The following is a 20,987-nucleotide window of genomic DNA, read 5'->3' on the forward strand; positions in this document are numbered from 1 at the left end:
ATACAGTTGTCCATAAGATTCCCTTATAATCCTTTTTGTTTCTTCAGTGTCAGTAGTTATGTGCCCTCTTTCATTCCTGATTTTAGTAATTTGAGTTCTTTTTTGCCTGGTCAAAGATATATGCACCTAATGCTTATCCATGGTTTAGCTAGTTATGCCTTGATAAAGGTTTGTAAATTTTGATCTTTTCAAGGAACGAACTTTTGGTTTTATTGCTTTGTCTATTTTTCTATTCTCTACTTTATTAATTTTCACTCACATCTTTATAATTTTCTCCCTTCTTCTTGCTTTGGGTCTCATTTTTTTCTTCTTCTCTTAAGGTGGAAGATTATGTTATAGATTTCAGATCTTTCTTTTTTAATATAAGCATTTACAGCTATAAATTTCTCTGAAGGCACAATTTCACCCATCCATAATTTTGGTATGTTTTGGTTTTTATATCATTCATCTTAAGAGTATTTTCTAGTTTCTGCTGTGATTTTCCTTTCGATCCACTGGTTGTTTAAATCCCACATATTTGTGAATTTCCTTCTGTTATAGAGTTCTAACTTCTTTCCATTGTGGTTGGAGAACATACTTTGTATGATTTCAGTCATTTTACGTATACTGAGGCTTGTTTTATAACCTAACATGTGGTCTATCCTGGAGAATGTTCCATGTGCAGTTGAGAAGAATATATAGATTGCTGTTTCTGGGTGGAGTGCTCTATAGGTCTAGTTGGTTAATAGCTCTTTCCTTCTTTATCTTCTATCTAGTGTTCTATCCATTATTGAAAGTAAAGTATTGAAGCCTCCAATGACTGTTGTTGAATTGTCTATTTCTCCCTTTGATTATGTCTGTTTTTGCTTCATGTGTTTGGAGCCTCTCTTGTTAAGTGCATATGGGGTTAAAGGATTTTTAAAAGCTGCACAGGTTATTCATTACATCATTATTCATTGAGATTCACTGGTTCAGTGGTCCTCCTGATATTTCCAGCCAACTCTGAATGCTAGAGAGTTAAGCTCAGTGTGTTTGATCTTACCCTCTAGAATGGGTTCTGTTGCCTTGACATTCTCCTTAATACCTACAAAATGTTTTTCACTTAGTAGTATTTTCATCAATTAATAGTATAGTTCCTCCCCACCTACCTTTATCCAGTGGAAATCAAATCAGTTGTTCCCTCTCCTCTATTTCCCATTTATGGTGAATTGTTATTTTCCTTCATCAACAGTCAGGAGATGTAGGACTATTTAAAGGCAATGTTACTGTTTCTATTACTGTACTTTCACCCTTTTCACATTATTTCAAATCCTAGCAGAGAGTAAGACTAAAAAAAGTAGGTGCTGTTCAGGCCAAATACAGACTTTTTACAAAAGCTAAGAAATAAAATGAGTGAATTACTAGGATAGGGCTTTCCATTAATCTTGGGGAAGATTTGCATCATCCACTGAAATTTGAACCTGCTGTTTTGTGGCTTTGAGATTGAACTGACATCATCAAGTTTTTACATCTCAATTATTTCATGGTCTCAGTGCTCTTTAAAGTGTGGGATTTGTTCCTTAGAACCAAAGTTAGCATCAAAAGACAGTTGCTTATTTCTTCATGGGCATGGTGCTATCAACTAAGAAATCAGCTTTATGAATTGAAGCAATGTATGAAATTGAATAACTTCTTGTTCACTATTTTAAAAATTATTGAGTGATCAGAAATTAGTCTGGAACAGATGTGATATTTCAGAGTTTTTAAACCCTTCTTGGACAAACTTTTGTAATGCATGAGGCATAGGTTGTTTTGTTTTGTTTTTTACACACACACACATAGTATTCAAGAGTATTTTATTTCAAGGAAGCCTCAGTGTTTACAACAGACCAAAAGTTGGTAAGAATTTAGTCCAGAGAGCCTCCAACAGGAATGCAGCTTACCTGATCCTGCCTGGCAACTTCAGACCTGAAGAAATTAAATCTGATTTCTCTTTGGCCAGCTGGGTTGTAACTTTAGGCTTTTTAATAGTTGAGAAAAGATCCTGAAGGTTCCTTGGCTTTTTATCTACCAAATTATTTGGTTATGCTAAATTCCTTATCCAAGCAGTTTAAGAATAGAACTTAATGGCAACAGATAATACAAAGAATCCAGTTGAAATGGAAACTGCCATTCTAGATCTCTGCTGTGAGGCTGGGCAGGAGAAAACCTAACTGTAGCTAGCAGTTCAGATCACAGGGTGTGCCAGACACCATGCTGAGTGTTTTACATACATTATAATTTTCATCTTGGCAGCATCCCAATGAGAGAAGTTACAGCTCTTCTCTGACAAATTAAGAAATTGAGGCTTAGAGAAGGTCAAGTAACTTGGCCAAGATGACTCACCTAGTAAGTGGCAAAGTCAGAAATGAGACCCTGGCAGCCCAGGGTCCATTGTTCCTAACTGCTGGCCACCCTTCATCCATGAGACAGTTGGGCCAGTATTTGTTAGGTTGTGCACAGTTCTTGTACTTGAGGAATTCAGAGTCTCGGGAGAAAAACAGGAAAATAAACAGAGGGAACTATTTGAGGGGAAAGCTTTATATATGCACACATATTTTATATATATATATATATATATATATATATATACACATATATATATACACACACACACAAATATATAGTGTATGTGTTTATTTGTTTTATATATAGTGTGTGTGTATCACAGAAAAATGGACAGTATATACACACACACACTATGTTTTTAAAGTTAACCACAATAATAATAGCTTAACCTATAGTGCTTACTATGTGATAGGCACTCTTCTAAACATTTTGCATATATTAACTCATTTAATCCTTGCAACAACCCTATTATTAACTCCCGTTTTACAGGTGAGGAAACAAGTGGAGAGAAATCCAATAACTTGCCACGGTTAAAGTGCTAGTAAGTAGCTGCAGCTAGACTCCAGTGCAGATAGCCTGGCTCCGGCGTCTGTGTTCTAACCCCCTTTCTGTTTTGTCTCTTAGAGAAGCTCGCCAAGTGGAAGGTAGGTTACAGGGCATGCTGACCACTGGACCCATGTGTGCAAAGCATAATAGTAGGAAAGTCTGAGAAGTGTGATGGGCTTGGATTTAGGACACAAGCAGGGCTGGTGAGAAGAGTTTTTCTAGAGCTAGAGATGGTGATGCTCCAGTGGGGAGCCATGAAGAGGCTCGTGCATTTTGGCAGGTATGAATTAGACGCAGACTGGCTCCTGAAATTAAAATACTGGGATCACTAAAGAAAGCAGGTAGAGGTGCTGGTTTAGAACATTACAGCTTAGAAGCTACCTTAAACAAGCCAGCAGGTAAGAAATGGGATGAAAACAGTTGGGTCAGTGACAAAGGGAAGATTCTAGAACTCTTACTCCGTAAGTAAGGAGACCTCTAGGAAGAATTCACTCAGTGCAGCAGAGCTTGATGAGTGCATTTATGCCCACTCAGAGTACAGCTCAGAGAGAAGTTTTGAAATTGTCTTGGGGAAATACTTTCTTTACTGAGGAGTCAAAAAGCAGGTATAAATAACAGGAGCTAGGGCAGCAGCTAAACCCGAGTTTGACCTGAGCATAAGAAAGGGTAATGGCAAACCCAGGTGATGAAAAGATGCCCAAGATGGGTGTGCTATGTTGGTGGCAACAGCCTGGCCATTCTTTGATGAGGCTTCAAAAAACTGAGAAGAAATCTAGTAAATCTTAAAATTATCCAGTTCCTTTTTCATGAAAGTTCCTTTTGAGGAAAGCGTCAGTCGGTCTTTCCTAATCACGGGGAAAGGGGTTTTCTCACCCTGGGAGAGGAAGCTGAGGCACCATTGCCCTCTGCCTTAAGGGGGTACCTCTTCCTGCTCAGGCTGCCCCAAAGCTCAGGGCGAAGTTGGGCACTTGGCCAGAGGTGGACCTGACCTGACCCTTCCTCTAGGAGGCTTCTTGCCTCATGACCTCCATACACACACGCTACCGCACGTGACTAAAACAAGAACAGCCTACACACGTGGACAACGAAGAATCGTTCAGAATTCAAGGCACAAATGACTTAATTTCTCTTCTGTCCCAGAAAAGGGAGTTCTCCAGGATTTTGCTTTTGGTCACAGGCATATCATAACTATAGTGTAGGGAAGTTGTGTCTTAGCAGGTAGGGGTAGTTTATAAAGGCAAAAGACAAAGTGTAGCCCAAATTACATTTGAAAAATCCCTCAAATCCCAGTGAAATGCTGACAGGGGGTATACAGGAAACTGCAACTTACTGAAGAAACGTCAGAGTCATATACTCCTGTCACTCCTGGTATGAGGTGACAGGCAGACTCACCCCCACTATTTAAATGTTCTCTCTCTCACCCTCCTCTTCCGCCTTTCTCTCCTGGCATTTATTGTTGAGTGGATATAAACGTACATTGAAACTCAGGCTCCCACTCTCTAAACCGGGCTGGAATCCTCTTCCACGGAAGTATTAATGTGCAGCCTAAGACAGACATAAAAGTTCACAGCAGCAGAGCATAGTATTTAGGTTCCTGTCAAGGCCAGCACTGCTAAGCTTTGGGAGAAGCAAATTGAATTTTTATTGACCCTCTCTGAGTACTTCATCTACACAGCCAGCTAAGTTAACTGAAACACACAAAGCAGCATCTCTTTGGTGCTGTAGACTGATGTGATCCACACATTCGAATGAGTAGTCAGGCGACAGAGGTATGAGTCCCAGACCAGGCCCTTCCTGACTGGGTCGGTCACTTACCCTCTCGCAGCCTCAGTTTCTCAGCAGTGGAATGAAAGTTACAATAATAGCCACACAGGGCTGTGAGATGATTTGTGAAGGTGCCTGACATATAGTGTTACCCAATAATGTTTGTTTCTTACTTCCTTGTATGGAAAGATGGACTGACCTATAAAAGTCCTTCCTAGTGTTGATAATAGGAAAGCCTTGCTCAGGCATCCTTTGGACCAGGAAAGGCTCCACACTGCTGAGGTTTTACGACTGGTCTTCTATTCCATGCTTGGGTCCATTGGGCACCGCTACCTCTCCCTCATGTCTACCCATGCTCATCTTCATCAAGGAACAGGGGTCCTGGGTCCAGGTGAGAATTCATGAAGCCCTTTGAAAGGTCTCTTGGAAAAGCTGTCTCACCTCCAACCACGATCCCTGTTTTACATGAGAAAAGCTTTATGTGAAAATTCTGGTCATTTATCACTTTTCAACAGGTGCAGCCACCATTAAACCTAAAGCTTTGCTGCTTGTGAGCAAATATTTGCATCTGATCTAGAAATGGGGCCCACAGGCTAGAAATGATGCAAAGAAAATAGGAGGAAAGGGGACTAGGAAGGGGGGTGTAGTAGCCCCGATTCACAGAGCCAAGTCACCCCTGGAGCCTTACTCCAAGTGAACTCCTGATTCCTCAGGATAAAGAAGACTTGAGCATTGTCTAATTTCTTTAAGAAGACACAAGATAAAGATTTGTAGATTACATTGTTACATTAATTATAGGAATGCGACGTTTCCATAGTGAAAGTAATTCTTAAAATTTGCCAGGTCCTTTAGTTATTTAGCTGGCTCTATTACAGCACTGAGTGCTGAAAACTTGTGTCTTCACTTATGTTCTATTTTTTAAATTTCTTGAAAAGAAAGAGAAGTAGTAGCAACGTTGTATTTTTTATTTTTTTTTATTTTTTTTTTAATTTATTTATTTTATATTTTTGGCTGCATTGGGTTTTCATTGCTGCACACGGACTTTCTCTAGTTGCAGCGAGCAGGGGCTACTCTTCGTTGTGGTGTGTAGGCTTCTCATTGCAGTGGCTTCTCTTGTTGTGGAGCACGGGCTCTAGGCATGCGGGCTTCAGTAGTTGTGGCACGCAGACTCAGTAGTTGTGGCGTTCAGGCTCAGTAGTTGTGGTGCACGGGCTTAGTTGCTCCACGACATGTGGGTTCTTCCTGGACCAGGGCTCAAACCCGTGTCCCCTGCATTGGCAGGCGGATTCTTAACCACTGCGCCACCAGGGAAGCCCAACACTGTATTTTTTAAATCCAAGTTGTTACCAGGACCTTTGTAAAGTCCTTGGGAAGTTTTTGAAGTTTAATTAAATTTTGATTGCCTCAGAAAAAGTATACCTTCTTATTTACTATTGCCATTTCTTATGCAGCATAAGAAACAAATCAGTTAATGGTGTTGCAACTAGGGAGTTTTAAATTATCGTTAAATGTTTTTTGCAGTTTGATCATAACTGTAATCCAAGTTACTTATGTTTTAAGAGTACAAAACTGAAAGATAACTTAGTTTTGGATTCAGATTTACCAGGATTCAACTTCTAGCTTTATGATTTTGAGCAAGTTTTTTAATATCTCTGAGCCTTAGTTTCCGCTCTGTGAAATAAGAATAACTTTTCTATCTTATGGGATTGTTGTGAAATTGTATATAAATGTTAAGTTTTTCTGGGACTTCCCTGGTAGTCCAGTGGCTAAGACTCTGCGCTCCCAATGCAGGGGGCCCAGGTTCAATCCCTGGTCAGGGAACTAGATCCCACATACTGCAACTAAGAGTTTGCATGCCACAGCTAAAAACCCGCATGCCACAACGAAGATCCTGCACTCGGCGACGAAGATCCCGCATGCTGCAACTAAGACCCAATGCAGCCAAATAAATAAATAAATAAATAAATAAATAAATAAGTAGAACACCCTTATCAGATATATGATTTGCAAAGAGTTTCTTTCATTCTTTAAGTTGTCTATTCACTTTCTTGATAGTGTCTTTCAAGCACAAATTTTTAATTTTGATGGAGTCTTTTTTTTCTTTCATTGTGTTTTTAGGTGTCATATCTGAGAGACCATTGCCTAATTCAAAGTCACAAAAACTTCAAGAGTTTTGTAGTTTTAGCTCTTATGTTTAGATCTTCATCCATTTTGAGTCAGCATATGTATGTGATGTGAGGTAGAGATCCAAATTCTTTTGCATGTAGATATCCATTTGTCCCAGTACCATTTGTTGAAGAGATTATTCTTTTTTCCCTGTTGAATAGTCTTGGTACCCTTGTCAAAATTCAGTTGAGCATAATATATGAGTTTATTCATGGACTCTCAATTCTATTTTATTGACTCTATGTCTGTCCTTGTGCCAGGATCACATGGTATTGATTACTGTTGCTTTGTAGTAAGTTTGAAATTGGGAAGTGTGAGTCCTCCAACTCTGTTTTTCCTTCTTCAATATGAAATATATTACTTTCTTAATTTTAATTTTATTGGAGTATAGTTGATTTACAATGTTGTGTTAGTTTCAGGTGTACAGCAAAGTGATTCAGTTATACATATAATATATTCATTCTTCTTTAGATTCTTTTCTCTTATAGGTTATCCCAGAACATTGAATAGAGTTCCCTGTGCTATACAGTTGGGCCTTGCTGGTTATCTATCTTATATGAAATATATTACTTTTAAAGCAGCAACAGAGGACTGACAGTTGGTGTCTTGACAGAAACAGTGGAAACCAGAAAACAGTGGAATGAAGTGTTAGGGGGAAAAATATGCCAACCTAAAAACCTAGGGAAAAAAATTCATCAGAAATAAAGATGAGGGGACTTCCCTGATGGTCCAGTGGTTAAGAATCCATAGTGCGATGCAGGGGACGCCGGTTCAATCCCTGGTCAGGGAACTAAGATCCCACATGCCGCAGGGCAACTAAACTCACATGCCATAACTACAGAGCCCACTCTGGAGCCTGCACACCACAACTAGAGAGGAGCCCACACACCACAACAAAGAGCCCACGGGCTGCAACTAAGACCCGATACAGCCAATGAATAAATAAATAAATATTTTTTAAAAATCATGATACTCTTAAAAGTTTTTTAAAAAATAAAAATAAATTTAAAAAGATAAAGATGAAACAAGACATTTTCCAACAAACAGAAACACTGAAAGGGAGTTCTTCAGGCAGAAGAAAATTATTCCAGATAAAAACATGGAGATGCAGGAAAATTCAAGAGCAACATCAAGGGTAAATATTCAGGTAAAATGACAATCGATGTAATATAAAACACTAATAATAATGTCTTGTGGAAATCAGTTGACATTAATTGCACAAAAAGATGGGAGAGGATAAATGGAATAAAAGTACTCAAGACACTTGCATTTACAGGAATAATTAAAAACACCAATTTATATTAGATGTTAATAAATCAAAGATACATGTTGTGATCCAGGGTAACAACTAAAACAATAATGGTCTCTAGGTTAGCAAAACCACTAAAAGAATAATAAATAATATATAATAAACTTATGAGGGAGAATGAAATAATAAAGTCATCTTTAAGAAGAGTTAAAAATAAAAAGGAGGAAAGTAATATGGAACAGGTCAGATAAATACAAAACAATATAATGATAAATTTAAATCCCAATATGTCAGTAATGAATGTAAATTGATGCTTAAATACTCAAAGATAAATATAAACTAGATTTAAAATTTATATACATATACATCAATGAATGTGTAATAGTTCTTTAATATGAGACAGAAATGTTGAAAGTAAAATGATAGAAAAATAAATACCATGTAAGTATTAACCAAAAGAAAATTGTTATATAAATATAACAAAATATGCTTTAAGATAAAGAGGGACACTTCATAATGATGGAGTTAATCCATCATGAAGAAAACAGTTCTAAATTTTTGTACCTAATATATCTTCAAAATATATGAAGGAAAAATTGACAGATCTAAAAGAAGACAGTTCCACTATCACAATGGGAATTTTAGTTTTTTTAATTAATTTATTTTATTTATTTATTTTTGGCTGTGTTGGGTCTTTGCTGCTGCACTCAGGCTTTCTCTAGTTGCGGCGAGCAGGGGCTACTCTTCATTACGGTGCACGGGATTCTCATTGCAGTGGCGTCTCTTGTTCTCTTGTTGAACACAGGCTCTAGGCACGTGGGCTTCAGTAGTTGTGGCACACGGGCTCAGTAGTTGTGGCTCGCGGGCTCTAGAGTGCAGGCTCAGTTGTTGTGGCATACAGGCTTAGTTGCTCCGCGGCATGTGGGATCTTCCCAGGCCAGGGATTAAACCGTGTCCCCTGCGTTGGCAGGCAGATTCTTAACCACTGCGCCACCACCAGGGAAGTCCCACTGGGAATTTTAAACACACCTCTTGGTAACAAGCAGAGAAATACTCATTAAGGATCTAGATTTGAACAACATAATTAATAGACAAGATGTAATTGACATATATATGGCACTCATCAACTACAGGATATATATTATTTTCAAGTGCACATAGATCATTTACTAGAATAGACCATATTCTGGGTGATAAAGCAAATGTCAACAAATATATAAGGATTGAAGTCATACAGAGTATGTTTTCTGACCACTGGAATTAAGTTAGAAATCAATAACAAAAAGATATTGGAATGATAGGAATCAAGTAATAAACTTCTTAAAAAAACCTCATGAGTCAAGAAATTGCAGTTGTAATTATAAAAAAAAATTTTAATTGAATGCCAATAAAATCACAACATATCAAAACTTGTGTGATGCAGCTAAAGCCATGTTAGAGGGAAATCTGTGGCTTCAAATGCATATATTAGAACAGAAGAAAGGCTAAAAATCAGTGTTGTAAGCATTCCTCTCGGTTAAAGAACAGCAAACTGAATCAAAGGAAATAATAAAGATCATAAATTAATTTAACAGAAAACAAATATACAATAGAAAAAAAATCAACCAAGTAAAAGTTGTTTCTTTGAAAAGACTAATAAAATTGATAACCTCTGCTGATCAAGAAAAAAGACCCAAATGACCCATAAGAAGAACAAAAAAGAGGACATCAGTACAGAGCTTACATACATTAAAAATAAGAATAATAAAGTTCATAAAAGCAGAAAGTAAAATGGTAGTCACCAGGGATCAGAAGGAGGGGGGAAAAGGGAAATTGTTGTTTAATGGGTATAGGTTTCAGATTTGCAAGATGAAAACGTTCTGCAGATGTTTCACAACAATGTGAATATACTTAACACTACTCAACTATACACTTAAAAATGGTTAAGATGGCAAATTTTATGTTATGTTTTTTACTATAATAAAAAAATTAATAATAAAAGTATTATGACAACTTTGTGTTAAGAATCTCTGAAATTTAAATGAAAATGGACAAATTCCTTGAAAAATACTAATTACCAAAATTGACACAGAAGAAACAGGAAATCTGAATTCTACATCTAAGTAATAAATTAAAGTCATAGTTTAAAATCTTCCCTCAAAGAAAAACTCTAGGGGTAGGAGATTAACAGGTACAAACTACTATTATAAAATAAGCAAGATACAAGCATATAGTATACAGCACAGGGAATATAGCCAAATTTTATAATAACTTTAAATGGAGTATAATCTATAAAAATATTGAATTACTATGTTGTATACCTGAAACTAATGTAACATTATAGATATTATATTATTAATGTTATAACATCAACTATACTTTAATTTTTTAAATAATTAATTTTTAAAAAATTTTAAAACTCTAGGCCTAGGTGGTTTCACTGATTAATTGTTTATAATATCTAAGGAAGAAATAAAACAGTCTTACACAAATTTGTCCAGAGAATAGAAAAAGAGGAATACTTCCAAGTCCTTCACTGAGACCAGCATAACACTAACACCAAATCATGACAAAGACATTACAAAAAAGAAAATTACAAGTTAATTTACTATATGAATATAGATACAAATATTCTAAATGAAATATTAGCTAAATGAATCTGACAATATATAAGTAGGAAAAATTACAGCCAAGTTAGACTTGTTAAAAAATGCAAGGTTGAAAATCAGTGCGATTCAACACGTTAACAGAATGAAAGTGAAAAGTCATATTTTTATCTTAATAGATACAGAAAAGACATTTGCTGTAATTCAGCACCCATTCTTCCTTATCTAATAGTATTTTCAAAACTACAGCAAACATCATACTTAATAATGAAATATTTAAAACTTTTCCCTAAGATTGGAAATCAAGATACCTCCTGTGATTTCTCCAACATTTTATTGGCAGTCTTAGCCAATATGATAAGACAAGAAAAAGAGATAGATGTAAGGATTGGAAAGGAAGAAATAAAACTGTCACTATTTACAAACAACATAGTAGTGTATGTAAAAACTCCAAAAGACTCCACAAATCAGCTCTTAAAATGAATAAGTTAATTTAGCAACATCAATTTTCTTTCTATATGCCAACAATAAAAAATTAAAAATGAAATTTTTAAAAAGATACCATTTACAAAAGCATCAAATACTGAGGAATAAATCTAAAAGAATATGTGCAAGATTTCTACACAGAGAACTATAAAGCATTATTGAGAGAAATTAAAGATGACCGAAATAAATGAATATACCAGGTTGATAGGTTATGACTCAATATTATAAAGATGTTAATTCTCTCCAAATTGACCTATGGATTCACTGCAGTTTCAATCAGATCCCAGTAGGGGTGTGTGTGTGTGTAAAACTTGACAAGCTGATTGTAAAATTTACATGGAAATTTAAAAGACCAAAAATAACAAGACAATCTTGAAGAATGATAAAGTGGAGGAATTACCGGACTCGATATTAAGACTTTTTATAAAGGTACAGTAATTAAGATTGTGAGGTATTGATACAAGGATGGACAAATAACTTAATAGAACAGAATATGGTCCTAAAACGACCATGCATTTATGAACACTTGATTCATACAAAGGTAGCACTGTATAGTAGTGGGTATAAGGATGGTCTTTTCAATAAGTGGTGCTGCATCAACTGAATATCTATAAAGAAAGAATGAATCTTGATTCCTACTTCACACCATACTCAAAAATGAATTTGAAGTGGAGCATAGACCTAAATATGAATGGTAGAACAATGAAGCTTCTGAAAGATAAAATAGAATATCTTCAAAACCTTGGGATAGGCAGTTTCTTAAACAGGACTCAAAAGAGAACTAACCATAAAATAAAAGATAGATAAATTGGTCCACACTAAAATTAAGAAATTCTGTTCATCACAATACACTATTTTAGAAGAAAACCTATAATACTTACAGCAAAGTAATAAGTAATACTTATATATTACTTACATAATGTTATAAGTATTACTTATGACAAAGGACTCATACTCAGAATAAAGAAGGAAAAGACTGACAACCTGATAGAAAACTGAGCAAAAGAAATACACGTTTCAGGATGAGCAAGATGCACAAATAGCCTAAAAACATATAAAAAAGTGCTCATCCTTTTTAGTCATCAGGGGATGTAAGTTAAAACCACAGTGAAATACCATTATATACCCACCAGAAGTGCAAAAATTTAAAAGTCAGAAAATATCAAGAATTAGTGTAGATATAGAACAACTGGAATTCTTATCCACTGGTGGAGGTAAAAATTGGTACAGCCACTTTGGAAAACTGCCAGTATCTGCCAAAACTGCCTGCATATGCATACCCTAAGACCCAGCAATTTCACCCCTAGTTTACCTAAGAGAATTGCATACACATGTACAAAAAAGAAACACAAGAATATTCCTAACAGCAATATTCATAATAGCTCCAAAATGGAAACAAAGCAAACGTCCATCAATAGAAGATTGGATAAATAAATTGTGGGGTAGTCGTACAATGGAATATCATGCAGCAGTGAAAATGAACAAACTACTGCTATATTCAATGACATGGATGAATGTCACAACATAATATTGTCTGAAAGAACCCAGACACAAAAGAAGATATACTCTGTTTCTATTTATGTAAATTTGAAAATAGACAAAACTAAACCATGGTCTGAAAAGTCTGGACTGTGGTTTCCTTTGGAGGAGAAGAGAGGGCCTAGTGACTGGGATCAATAGAGGTCCTTGTGGGGTGCTTGTAGGGTTCTAGTTCTTGATCCAGTGATTTCATGGGTGTGTTCTCTTTGTAAAAATTCACTGAGCTGTATCCTTATACTTTGTGCACATCTGTATATAGGTTATACCTCAAGAGTTTACTTTAATAACATTACGTAGCCAATAACAAAAGTAATAATAATCAGTTAATCAGTAAATAGGATGTTTCCAGTTGTTGAAAAATATGCTGTGCTTTCTTGGCAAAGCCAGCATCTTGCCTTTCTCTGAAATTCAGCTGCTTGTGTGTTCCTCTCTTGATATTATATTTTTCTCAAGTAAACTGGTTAATAGCTGGGTAGATTACTGAGTAAATTCTGACCCATTATTTATTACCAAAGATTTGGTGTCAGCTGAGCAGTGCACTAACACAAAAAGTTAGGTCATTTCCACTTCTGGCAGCTTTAGTTCTTCCTGCAGATCGGGAAGCCTCTTCTTTTGCTGGGTTTCTTTTGTTTGTTTGGTTTTGTTTTTAAATCTTTAACCCTGGGACTTCCCTGATGGCAGAGTAGATAAGACTCTGAGCTCCCAATTCAGGGGGCGAGGGTTCAATCCCTGGTCAGGGAATTAGATCCCACGTGCATGCTGCAACTAAGTTCACATGCCACAACTAAGGAGCTTGAGAGCCACAACTAAGGAGCCTTGGGGCCACAACTAAGGAGCCTGCCTGCTGCAACTAACACCCTGTGCAACCAAATTAAAAAAAAAAAATCTTTAACCCTTTAGCCCTGTTGGACTATGCAGATTCCTCTGAGGGTTGAGACTCAGCTGTCAGAGATCAAAGATCCCGTCTTTTACTTGGGACTCCTCTAAGAGGTCTGCTTATACGGATGGTAAGCATCTTTGAATTCATCCCAGTTTTTTAAATGCAGAAGTTTTTAATATAGGAAAGTTAAACAAGAAAATAGAAATGGTCCTACTACTCATACTAGTGCATGAAATGCTTTCATTTAATAATTGTCTATACTCCTTATAACAGCCTTCCTCTCCTCCCTGCCCATCATATCATTTGAACAATAAGAACAAAGTAAAATAAAAAGTTAAAAAAAAAAAAGAACAAAGTTACAGAACTTATAATACCTGATTTCAAGATTTAAAAAGCTGTAGTAATCAAGACAGTGTTATATTAGTGTAAAGACAGACAAACGAATTGCTGGAATAATGCCTAGAAAAAGACCATACACATCGATCAATGGATTTTCAACCAAAGTGCCAAGGCAATTCTATTGGGAAAGGATAATCTTTTAAACAAATGATGCTGGAACAATTGAATATCCATAGGCAAAAGCTGAACTTCAACCTTTATTTCCCACCATATACAAAAATGTATTTGAAGTGGATCATCTAAATGTAAGAGCTAAAAATATAAAACATGAACACATAGGAGAAAATCTTAATGACCTTGGATTTGGCAAAGATTTTTTTATTCAGACACAAAAAGCACAGACTATAAAAGGAAAAATCAATAAATTGGATTTTATCAAAATTCAAAACTTTTTGCTTTTCAAAGGGCATTGTTATAAAAATAAAAAGGCAAGCCACAGACCAGGAGAAAATATTTGCAAAACATATATCTGACAAAGGACTTGTTTCTAGAATTTTTTTTTAAAAAACTCTTACAAGTCAATAATAGGAAGACAACTAAATTTTTTTAGTGGGCAAAAGATTTGAACAAAAGGCTTCACAAAAGAAGATATACAGTTGCCTAATAAGCACAGGAAAAGAAGCCAAATATCAGAGAAATGCAAACTAAAACCACAATGAGATACTACTACACTCCTACTAGAATGACTGAAATGTAAAAAATTGACCATCTAAATGCCGACGAGGATGCCAAGGAACTGGAGGTGGGGTACATTCACTGCTGGTGGGGTACAACCATTTTCGAAAAGTAAACATACACCTATCCAGTGATTCCACTCCTAAGTACCTACCGGAGAGAAAGGAAGGCACATGTCCACACTCAGACTTGTACGCAGATGTTCATAGCAGCTTTATTTGTAAAAGCCAATAAATTACCATATGATTCCACTTAAATCAAATTCTAGAAAGATGCAAACTAATCTGTGGTCTACCTGGAGATAGGAGCAGAGTTGGAGAAGTGCAAGAATTATCAGAGACACCAGGAAACTTTTGAAGGTGATGGAGGTGTTCACTATCTTGATTCAGGTGATGGCTTCAGGGGTGCATACATATGTCCAAACTTGTCAAACTGTACACCTTAAATATGTGCATTTTGTTGTATGTCACATATACTTCAATAAGGCTGTAAAAACAAACAGTTGTTCAGAAAAGGAAGGACCAGAGTAAGCATGGCTCGGCTCTGAATAGCACAAATAGTCAAATAATGTAGACACAATCTTTTAAATCTTTTTTTTTATTAATTAATTAATTTATTTATTTATTTGGCTGTGTCGGGTCTTCATTGCTGCCTGCGGGCTTCCTCTAGTTGCGGCGAGCAGGGGCTACTCTTCGTTGCAGTGCAAGGGCTTCTCATTGCGGTGGCTTTTCTTGTTGTGGAGCACGGGCTCTAGGCGCACGGGCTTCAGTAGTTGTGGCACGTGGGCTCAGTAGTTGTGGCTTGCCGGCTCTAGAGCACAGGCTCAGTAGTTGTGGTGCACGGGCTTAGTTGCTCCGCAGCATGTGGGATCTTCCTGGACCAGGGCTCAAACCCGTGTCCCCTGCATTGGCAGGCAGATTCTTAACCACTGTGCCAGCAGGGAAGCCCTAAATCTGTTTTTAAATTGAAGTATAGTTGATTTACAATGTTGTGTTAGTTTCTGGTATGATTCAGATATATATAGATATATAGGTATGTATCTATATATATACTTTTTTATATTCTTTTCCATTATAATTTATTATAAGATATTGAATATAGTTCCCTGTGCTATACAATAGGACCTTGTTGTTAACACTGAATTTTTTAATCAAAATATAGTTATAGGGCTTCCCTGGTGGCGCAGTGGTTGAGAATCTGCCTGCTAATGCAGGGGACACGGGTTCGAGCCCTGGTCTGGGAGGATCCCACATGCCACGGAGCAGCTGGGCCCGTGAGCCACAATTGCTGAGCCTGCGCGTCTGGAGCCTGTGCCCCGCGACGGGAGGGGCCGCGATAGAGAAAGGCCCGCGCACCGCGATGAAGAGCGGTCCCCGCACCGCGATGAAGAGTGGCCCCCGCTTGCCGCAACTGGAGAAAGCCCTCGCACGAACCGAAGACCCAACACAGCCAAAAATAGATAAATAAATAAATAAATAAATAAATAAATAAATAAATAAAGAAAGAAAAGAAAAGAAAATCCTTAAAAAAAAAATATATATATATATATAGTTATATTGGGGCAATGGAAAATACGTGTGGATGTGGTAGAGGGGAGGGGGAAAATCCTCATTTTCCAGAGTAGGAGTGCGGTAGATAAAGTCTAAGACTGAAACAATTAGGAAGGATCAACAAAGGCATATTATTTAGGGACATGGATCAGCTCAAAGTGGCTGTCTGAGAAAGGAGGACTGGAGATTACTGGTCTTAACATGTGTAGAATTAACCATGTAAATGAACTTGGATATAAATAAAAACTTTTTAATGCATTATCAGAGCTTCAAAGTCACATCTGTCAGTCTGCTCAGCTGATGAAGGGGCTCTGTGCCCACCCTGCCCCCACCATCGGGCTCAGCCCAGAACAGGTGCTCAAACAGGAGGTTTGAGAGTTCTCCACGTGACCGTGTGTCCCCAGACAGAAGCCTTCAAATGTATAAGTGGAGTCTTTTTCTCTTAAGAAAAAGACAGGCAGCTTTTGCTTGAAGAGCTCCAGTGGTTATCTCTTGGGGATCCAAGCACTGGAATTTACATGTTTAAAGTGTGCTTACACTGAGGGATGCCTGTATTCTTTTCATGATAAGAGCCCAAAATGGAGATATTTGAGAAAATGTGATGCTTTGAAGTAGTCCGTGTTCTTTCCTTCAAGCCGTGTGGGGAGTATAGGCCTGACAACCTATTAAGTCTGTTTTTCTTGTTCCTTTTCTAGGCGGTCACTTCTTTCATCGGAACTCTCTGTCCCCTCGGAGCCTGGTGTATGAAAGTGAATTCTCCACAATCGAACCTTCTTTGGACATGTATGATGAGAACAAAACCTGATTTTTAAAAATGGGCTGTCACCTCTTTTGTGATTTGATTTATGATCACCTTTCTTATTTTGTATTCTTCTGTCAGTGTCCATTTTGGAAGAATGGCAGTGCTTTTCAAGCACAGGTTGGGGCTCAGGGTTAAATTGCCAAGTTCCCCCAGGGTGAGGCTTTGAGGACAACGTTATTGCCCAGGTAGCCTCATGGCACTGAAAACCTACCCAAAGCTGGCCACTGAACATGGGCCCCAGCAAGCCTGGCTGTTTCCAGAGAAGAGGCGGGGCCCAGGGATTAATGTTGCATTGCCAACGTGTCTCTGAATAATCACATGCTATTCTGTGTCGGGGTGCCGCTGGGGGTTTTTAAATACCTTTTGTGCTCCCCACTTATAATGCTTACTAAAGCCTGCAGGCACTGCTTCTTACTGATGCAGGGCACAAGTTGCTGCTCCTTGGCCCACTCTGTATTTTCCTGTCTCTTACTTTACTTCCTGTCAAAGGACTTCTTTCTAAGGGTTCTCAAGAGAAAGCCTTGCCTTTTGTCCCTCCTCTGAGACTGACCCAGCGCACTGCAGTGGAGCTGCCGGCTGTGCAGTATAGGCAGCTGTCTGTGTTATTGCCAGTGTCCCTCATAGAGCATGACATAAGGTGACGAGTGCTTATGTGGCCACTGAAACACTGAAGGCCCTGTCCCTGAGGCCAGTGGACTTGTCTTCTTGGCAACTGCTGATGTGTATGGGGAGATAGTGCCCAGGAGGCCAGCTGGGCATGGTGATCCCCAGGTGATGGCCAGTGGTTGTCAAAATCAGAATGTTCTGAGTCCTTTCTTGAGAAAACCAAACCACCTCCTTGCTGTTAGATACCATATAAGCACCCGTCTTCAGTCTTCACCCATCCAGCCCAGCCCCCTCCCACCAGCCTCAGCTTCAGCATGAAGCAGGCACAGGAGCTTACAGGAAAGCCTTGGTAGCCAGCGTGGCAGACATGAGGGACACACATGCTCTTCCCACATGCCTGGGATGACATCAAGTTAACATCGCAAGAAACATGTATCTTAAGAGTAATGCCAACACAGAACCACAGTGAGCAAATTTATAAAACAAATTACGCATCCTTTTTGCTTAAGGACACACCGTAGTTCAGCCTGTTTCTCCCATCGATATAAGCTACGGAGAGATGTAAATGTAAATCCTCAGATCCTTGTATGAGAGTGGAAACTTCAGTTCCATATGCCTAGAGTTAGATCCAGCAGCAAGCCATGCAGAGTTGCCCTGTGATTTGTATTGACTCTGTAGGACAGAGTTTGAAGTGAACACTTGCCATTTTTCGTGTGTAGCTGGCTTCTCCTCTTGTGATGTGTCGCTAAGATGCCTCAGACACAGTTGTGCCTGGAACAAAACCCCTCAGAGAACCAGGGAGTGACGTCACCTCCGAGTGACCAGCAGCATGTTATTATCATTTGAGGCTGGAACAGTGCAGAGTTTTGAGGTTGTAGCAGCTTTTTCTTTTTACCTTTAACCAAGGGCTTTTGTTTGGTTTTCCTTTGTACTATAGTCTTTGTACTGTAAAAATATTTTTGATAAACAGTTCCAAGAGAGCACTATTCGGAAAGACAGGTTTGCCCCACTGGCTTTACAGTGAGACAATATGTCTCAAGGAGATTAGAACTCGGTCTGCCAGAGGTTCCAGACACTCACCTGCATTTATATTTGGTTTGGCTCACCTGACAGAGAAAATGGCTCAGTTCTGACTATGTCGTCCCTACCATGACCTTGTTTTCCTGAACCAGAACTCAGATCCAAATGGAGTGTTTTCTTCTGATTAGTACAATCTTACAAAAGTATATACCGGGGCTTCCCTGGTGGCGCAGTGGTTAAGAATGCACCCGCCAATGCAGGGGATACGGGTTCGAGCCCTGGGCTGAGAAGATCCCACATGCCACAGAGCAACTAAGCCCGTGCGCCACAACTACTGAGCCTGCATGCCACAACTACTGAAGCCCGCGTGATTAGAGCCCGTGCTCCACAACAAGAGAAGCCACTGCAATGAGAAGCCTGCGCACTGCAATGAAGAGGATCCCCCACTCGCCACAACTAGACAAAGCCCGCGCGCAGCAACGAAGACCCAAGGCAGCCATAAATAAATAAATAAATAAATAAATAAATAAATAAATAAATAAAACAAATACTACATTTCATATATATTTTTTAAAAAAGCATATACGTTAAATTTCACTCCAGACATTACTGAAAAGAAATGAAATTACTTGAGATGAAATTAAATATTCAGGTGCCTAAAAGTCCACCTATTAATATATTTGAATTTCTGGTAAATCTAGGCACACATTCACTGTCAAATAACCAAGGAGGCATTTCCGACAGGCGAATTCTCTCAGCATAGTGCCTCAGATCCCAGCTCAACACCCTTTTCCTAAAAATTGGGGCCACTTTCCTGCTCAGCTAGAGAATGTCCTGCCTTTGTCAGGAGCGGCAGTAGCTTCTCCAGGGAGGTCATATACTCCAGGAATAGCGAGGGTAGCATTTTTCATCCCAAACAACAGAGCTTCACTGGCTGCTGTGCCGAGGGGAAAGCCTCGGCCCAGCCACCCTCGGGACCCTGGCAGGGGGTGGGACACCAGGGCTGCTTGCCCTGTGAGCTTTGTGAGAAGGCACTTCTCACCATGGGCAGTCCTGCCCGTGAGAAGCTTGCGGTGCGGGGGGCCAAGTGCCTTGGCCATGTGGCAAAGTTGGGGTGTGGAGAGGCGCTTCTGCCCTGTATGAGTATCTCAGTTGTTGTAAGTCTTCCGGCTGCAGTGATCATTAGCCAGGAATAATATGATAACCTCTGATTGTTTTTTGTGGGCTTTGGGGGGAAGGGGGCGGGGAGTACTATTTGAAGAGTGGAAGGGGCAGAGGAGTGAGCTTCTTACACCGTAAACCCTCTGTCCCTCCAGTGGACTGCTCTGAGCCGGGCCTGGCCCCGGCCTCTTCCTCCTGGCAAGGCCTCCACCCTGCCTCCAGGCCGAGCTGGGTACAGAACCAGCAGGCACCACAGGACGAGGGTGGAGCAATGTCCGGAGCAGCCAGAACCGTCAGCTGATCTGCGAGGAATTCGGTTGTGACGGTTAAAATGCAAACGCTTACAATTTGGTGATTTTTAACTTCCTAAGGGAAGAACTGCCCATAGCCCTCCTTTCCTGTTATTTTCGGGAGAGCAGAGAGGCGCCTGGCCAGATAACAGCCAAGCTGCCCGCAGTACAAGGGTCGGGCTTGGTGGTGTGCGAGGGCAGCATGTCTGTCGAGGGCTGCCTGCCTCTACCCCCTCGGGGGAAGACAAGTTCCATCACCAGGTGGTTAATACCACCTGGCAAAGTCTGGTGAGTCCCACTTTTGAAGAAAGGCTCCATCTCCTGGTCCCTCCTCAGGCCCGGCTCAGAGGAACATCATGAAGCACTTCCCTGAACACCGGTTTGAACTGATGCATGCAACAGCCTAGCTTCCAAAAGATGCGGCCGCAAAGGGTTTAAGCAAAACAGGATTACTAAATTTGACTAACTTGATATTTCCTGTGGATTTCACAAGCTCTTCTATTTTTATTACCCCTCACATCCAGTTCTTTCCTTGATCTACATGTTAAATGAAACTGGTTTTAATTGAAGGAAAATCAAAACGTTATCTTGCTTGCTGTTCACCTTTATTATCTAGGCAGTGGTTCTGCTGCAGGAAAACAGGGAGATGGCGTTAATGTCAGGTCACCTTGACAATGGTTGCCGCTCATAAATGTCGTGAAACAAAAGCACTATTTCCAGGAAGCAGCATTTAGAAGGAAAAAGGTAGTAAGTTCTCACTATGTACCAAGCACATATACAGGGAGTTAAGGTGGATCCAGTGATCATTAAAATTTTGGCTGTTATGGGAACTGGCACATTAACAACCAACTAGGATATGAGCCCAAATGAAATGATGGTGAATGGTGAAGAGGGGGTTTCAGGGCCTAGATGGAAGGGGGCGG

General features: G+C 39.1%; 1 protein-coding gene across 1 annotated transcript in view; it reads left to right on the forward strand.

The window, feature by feature from the left end:
* RNF130 (ring finger protein 130) overlaps positions 1-19,144 on the forward strand; it is a 123,777-nt gene extending 104,633 nt beyond the window's left edge. Inside the window, exon 8 of the mRNA XM_057540658.1 lies at positions 16,881-19,144. Within this exon, the coding sequence (XP_057396641.1) occupies positions 16,881-16,990 (110 nt within the window). The 3' untranslated portion in view covers positions 16,991-19,144. The remainder of the gene's footprint in view (positions 1-16,880) is intronic.
* Positions 19,145-20,987: the final 1,843 nt, after the last annotated feature.

Source organism: Balaenoptera acutorostrata, chromosome 2, assembly GCF_949987535.1.
Source record: "Balaenoptera acutorostrata chromosome 2, mBalAcu1.1, whole genome shotgun sequence".
In the NCBI taxonomy this organism is placed as follows: Eukaryota; Metazoa; Chordata; class Mammalia; order Artiodactyla; family Balaenopteridae; genus Balaenoptera; species Balaenoptera acutorostrata.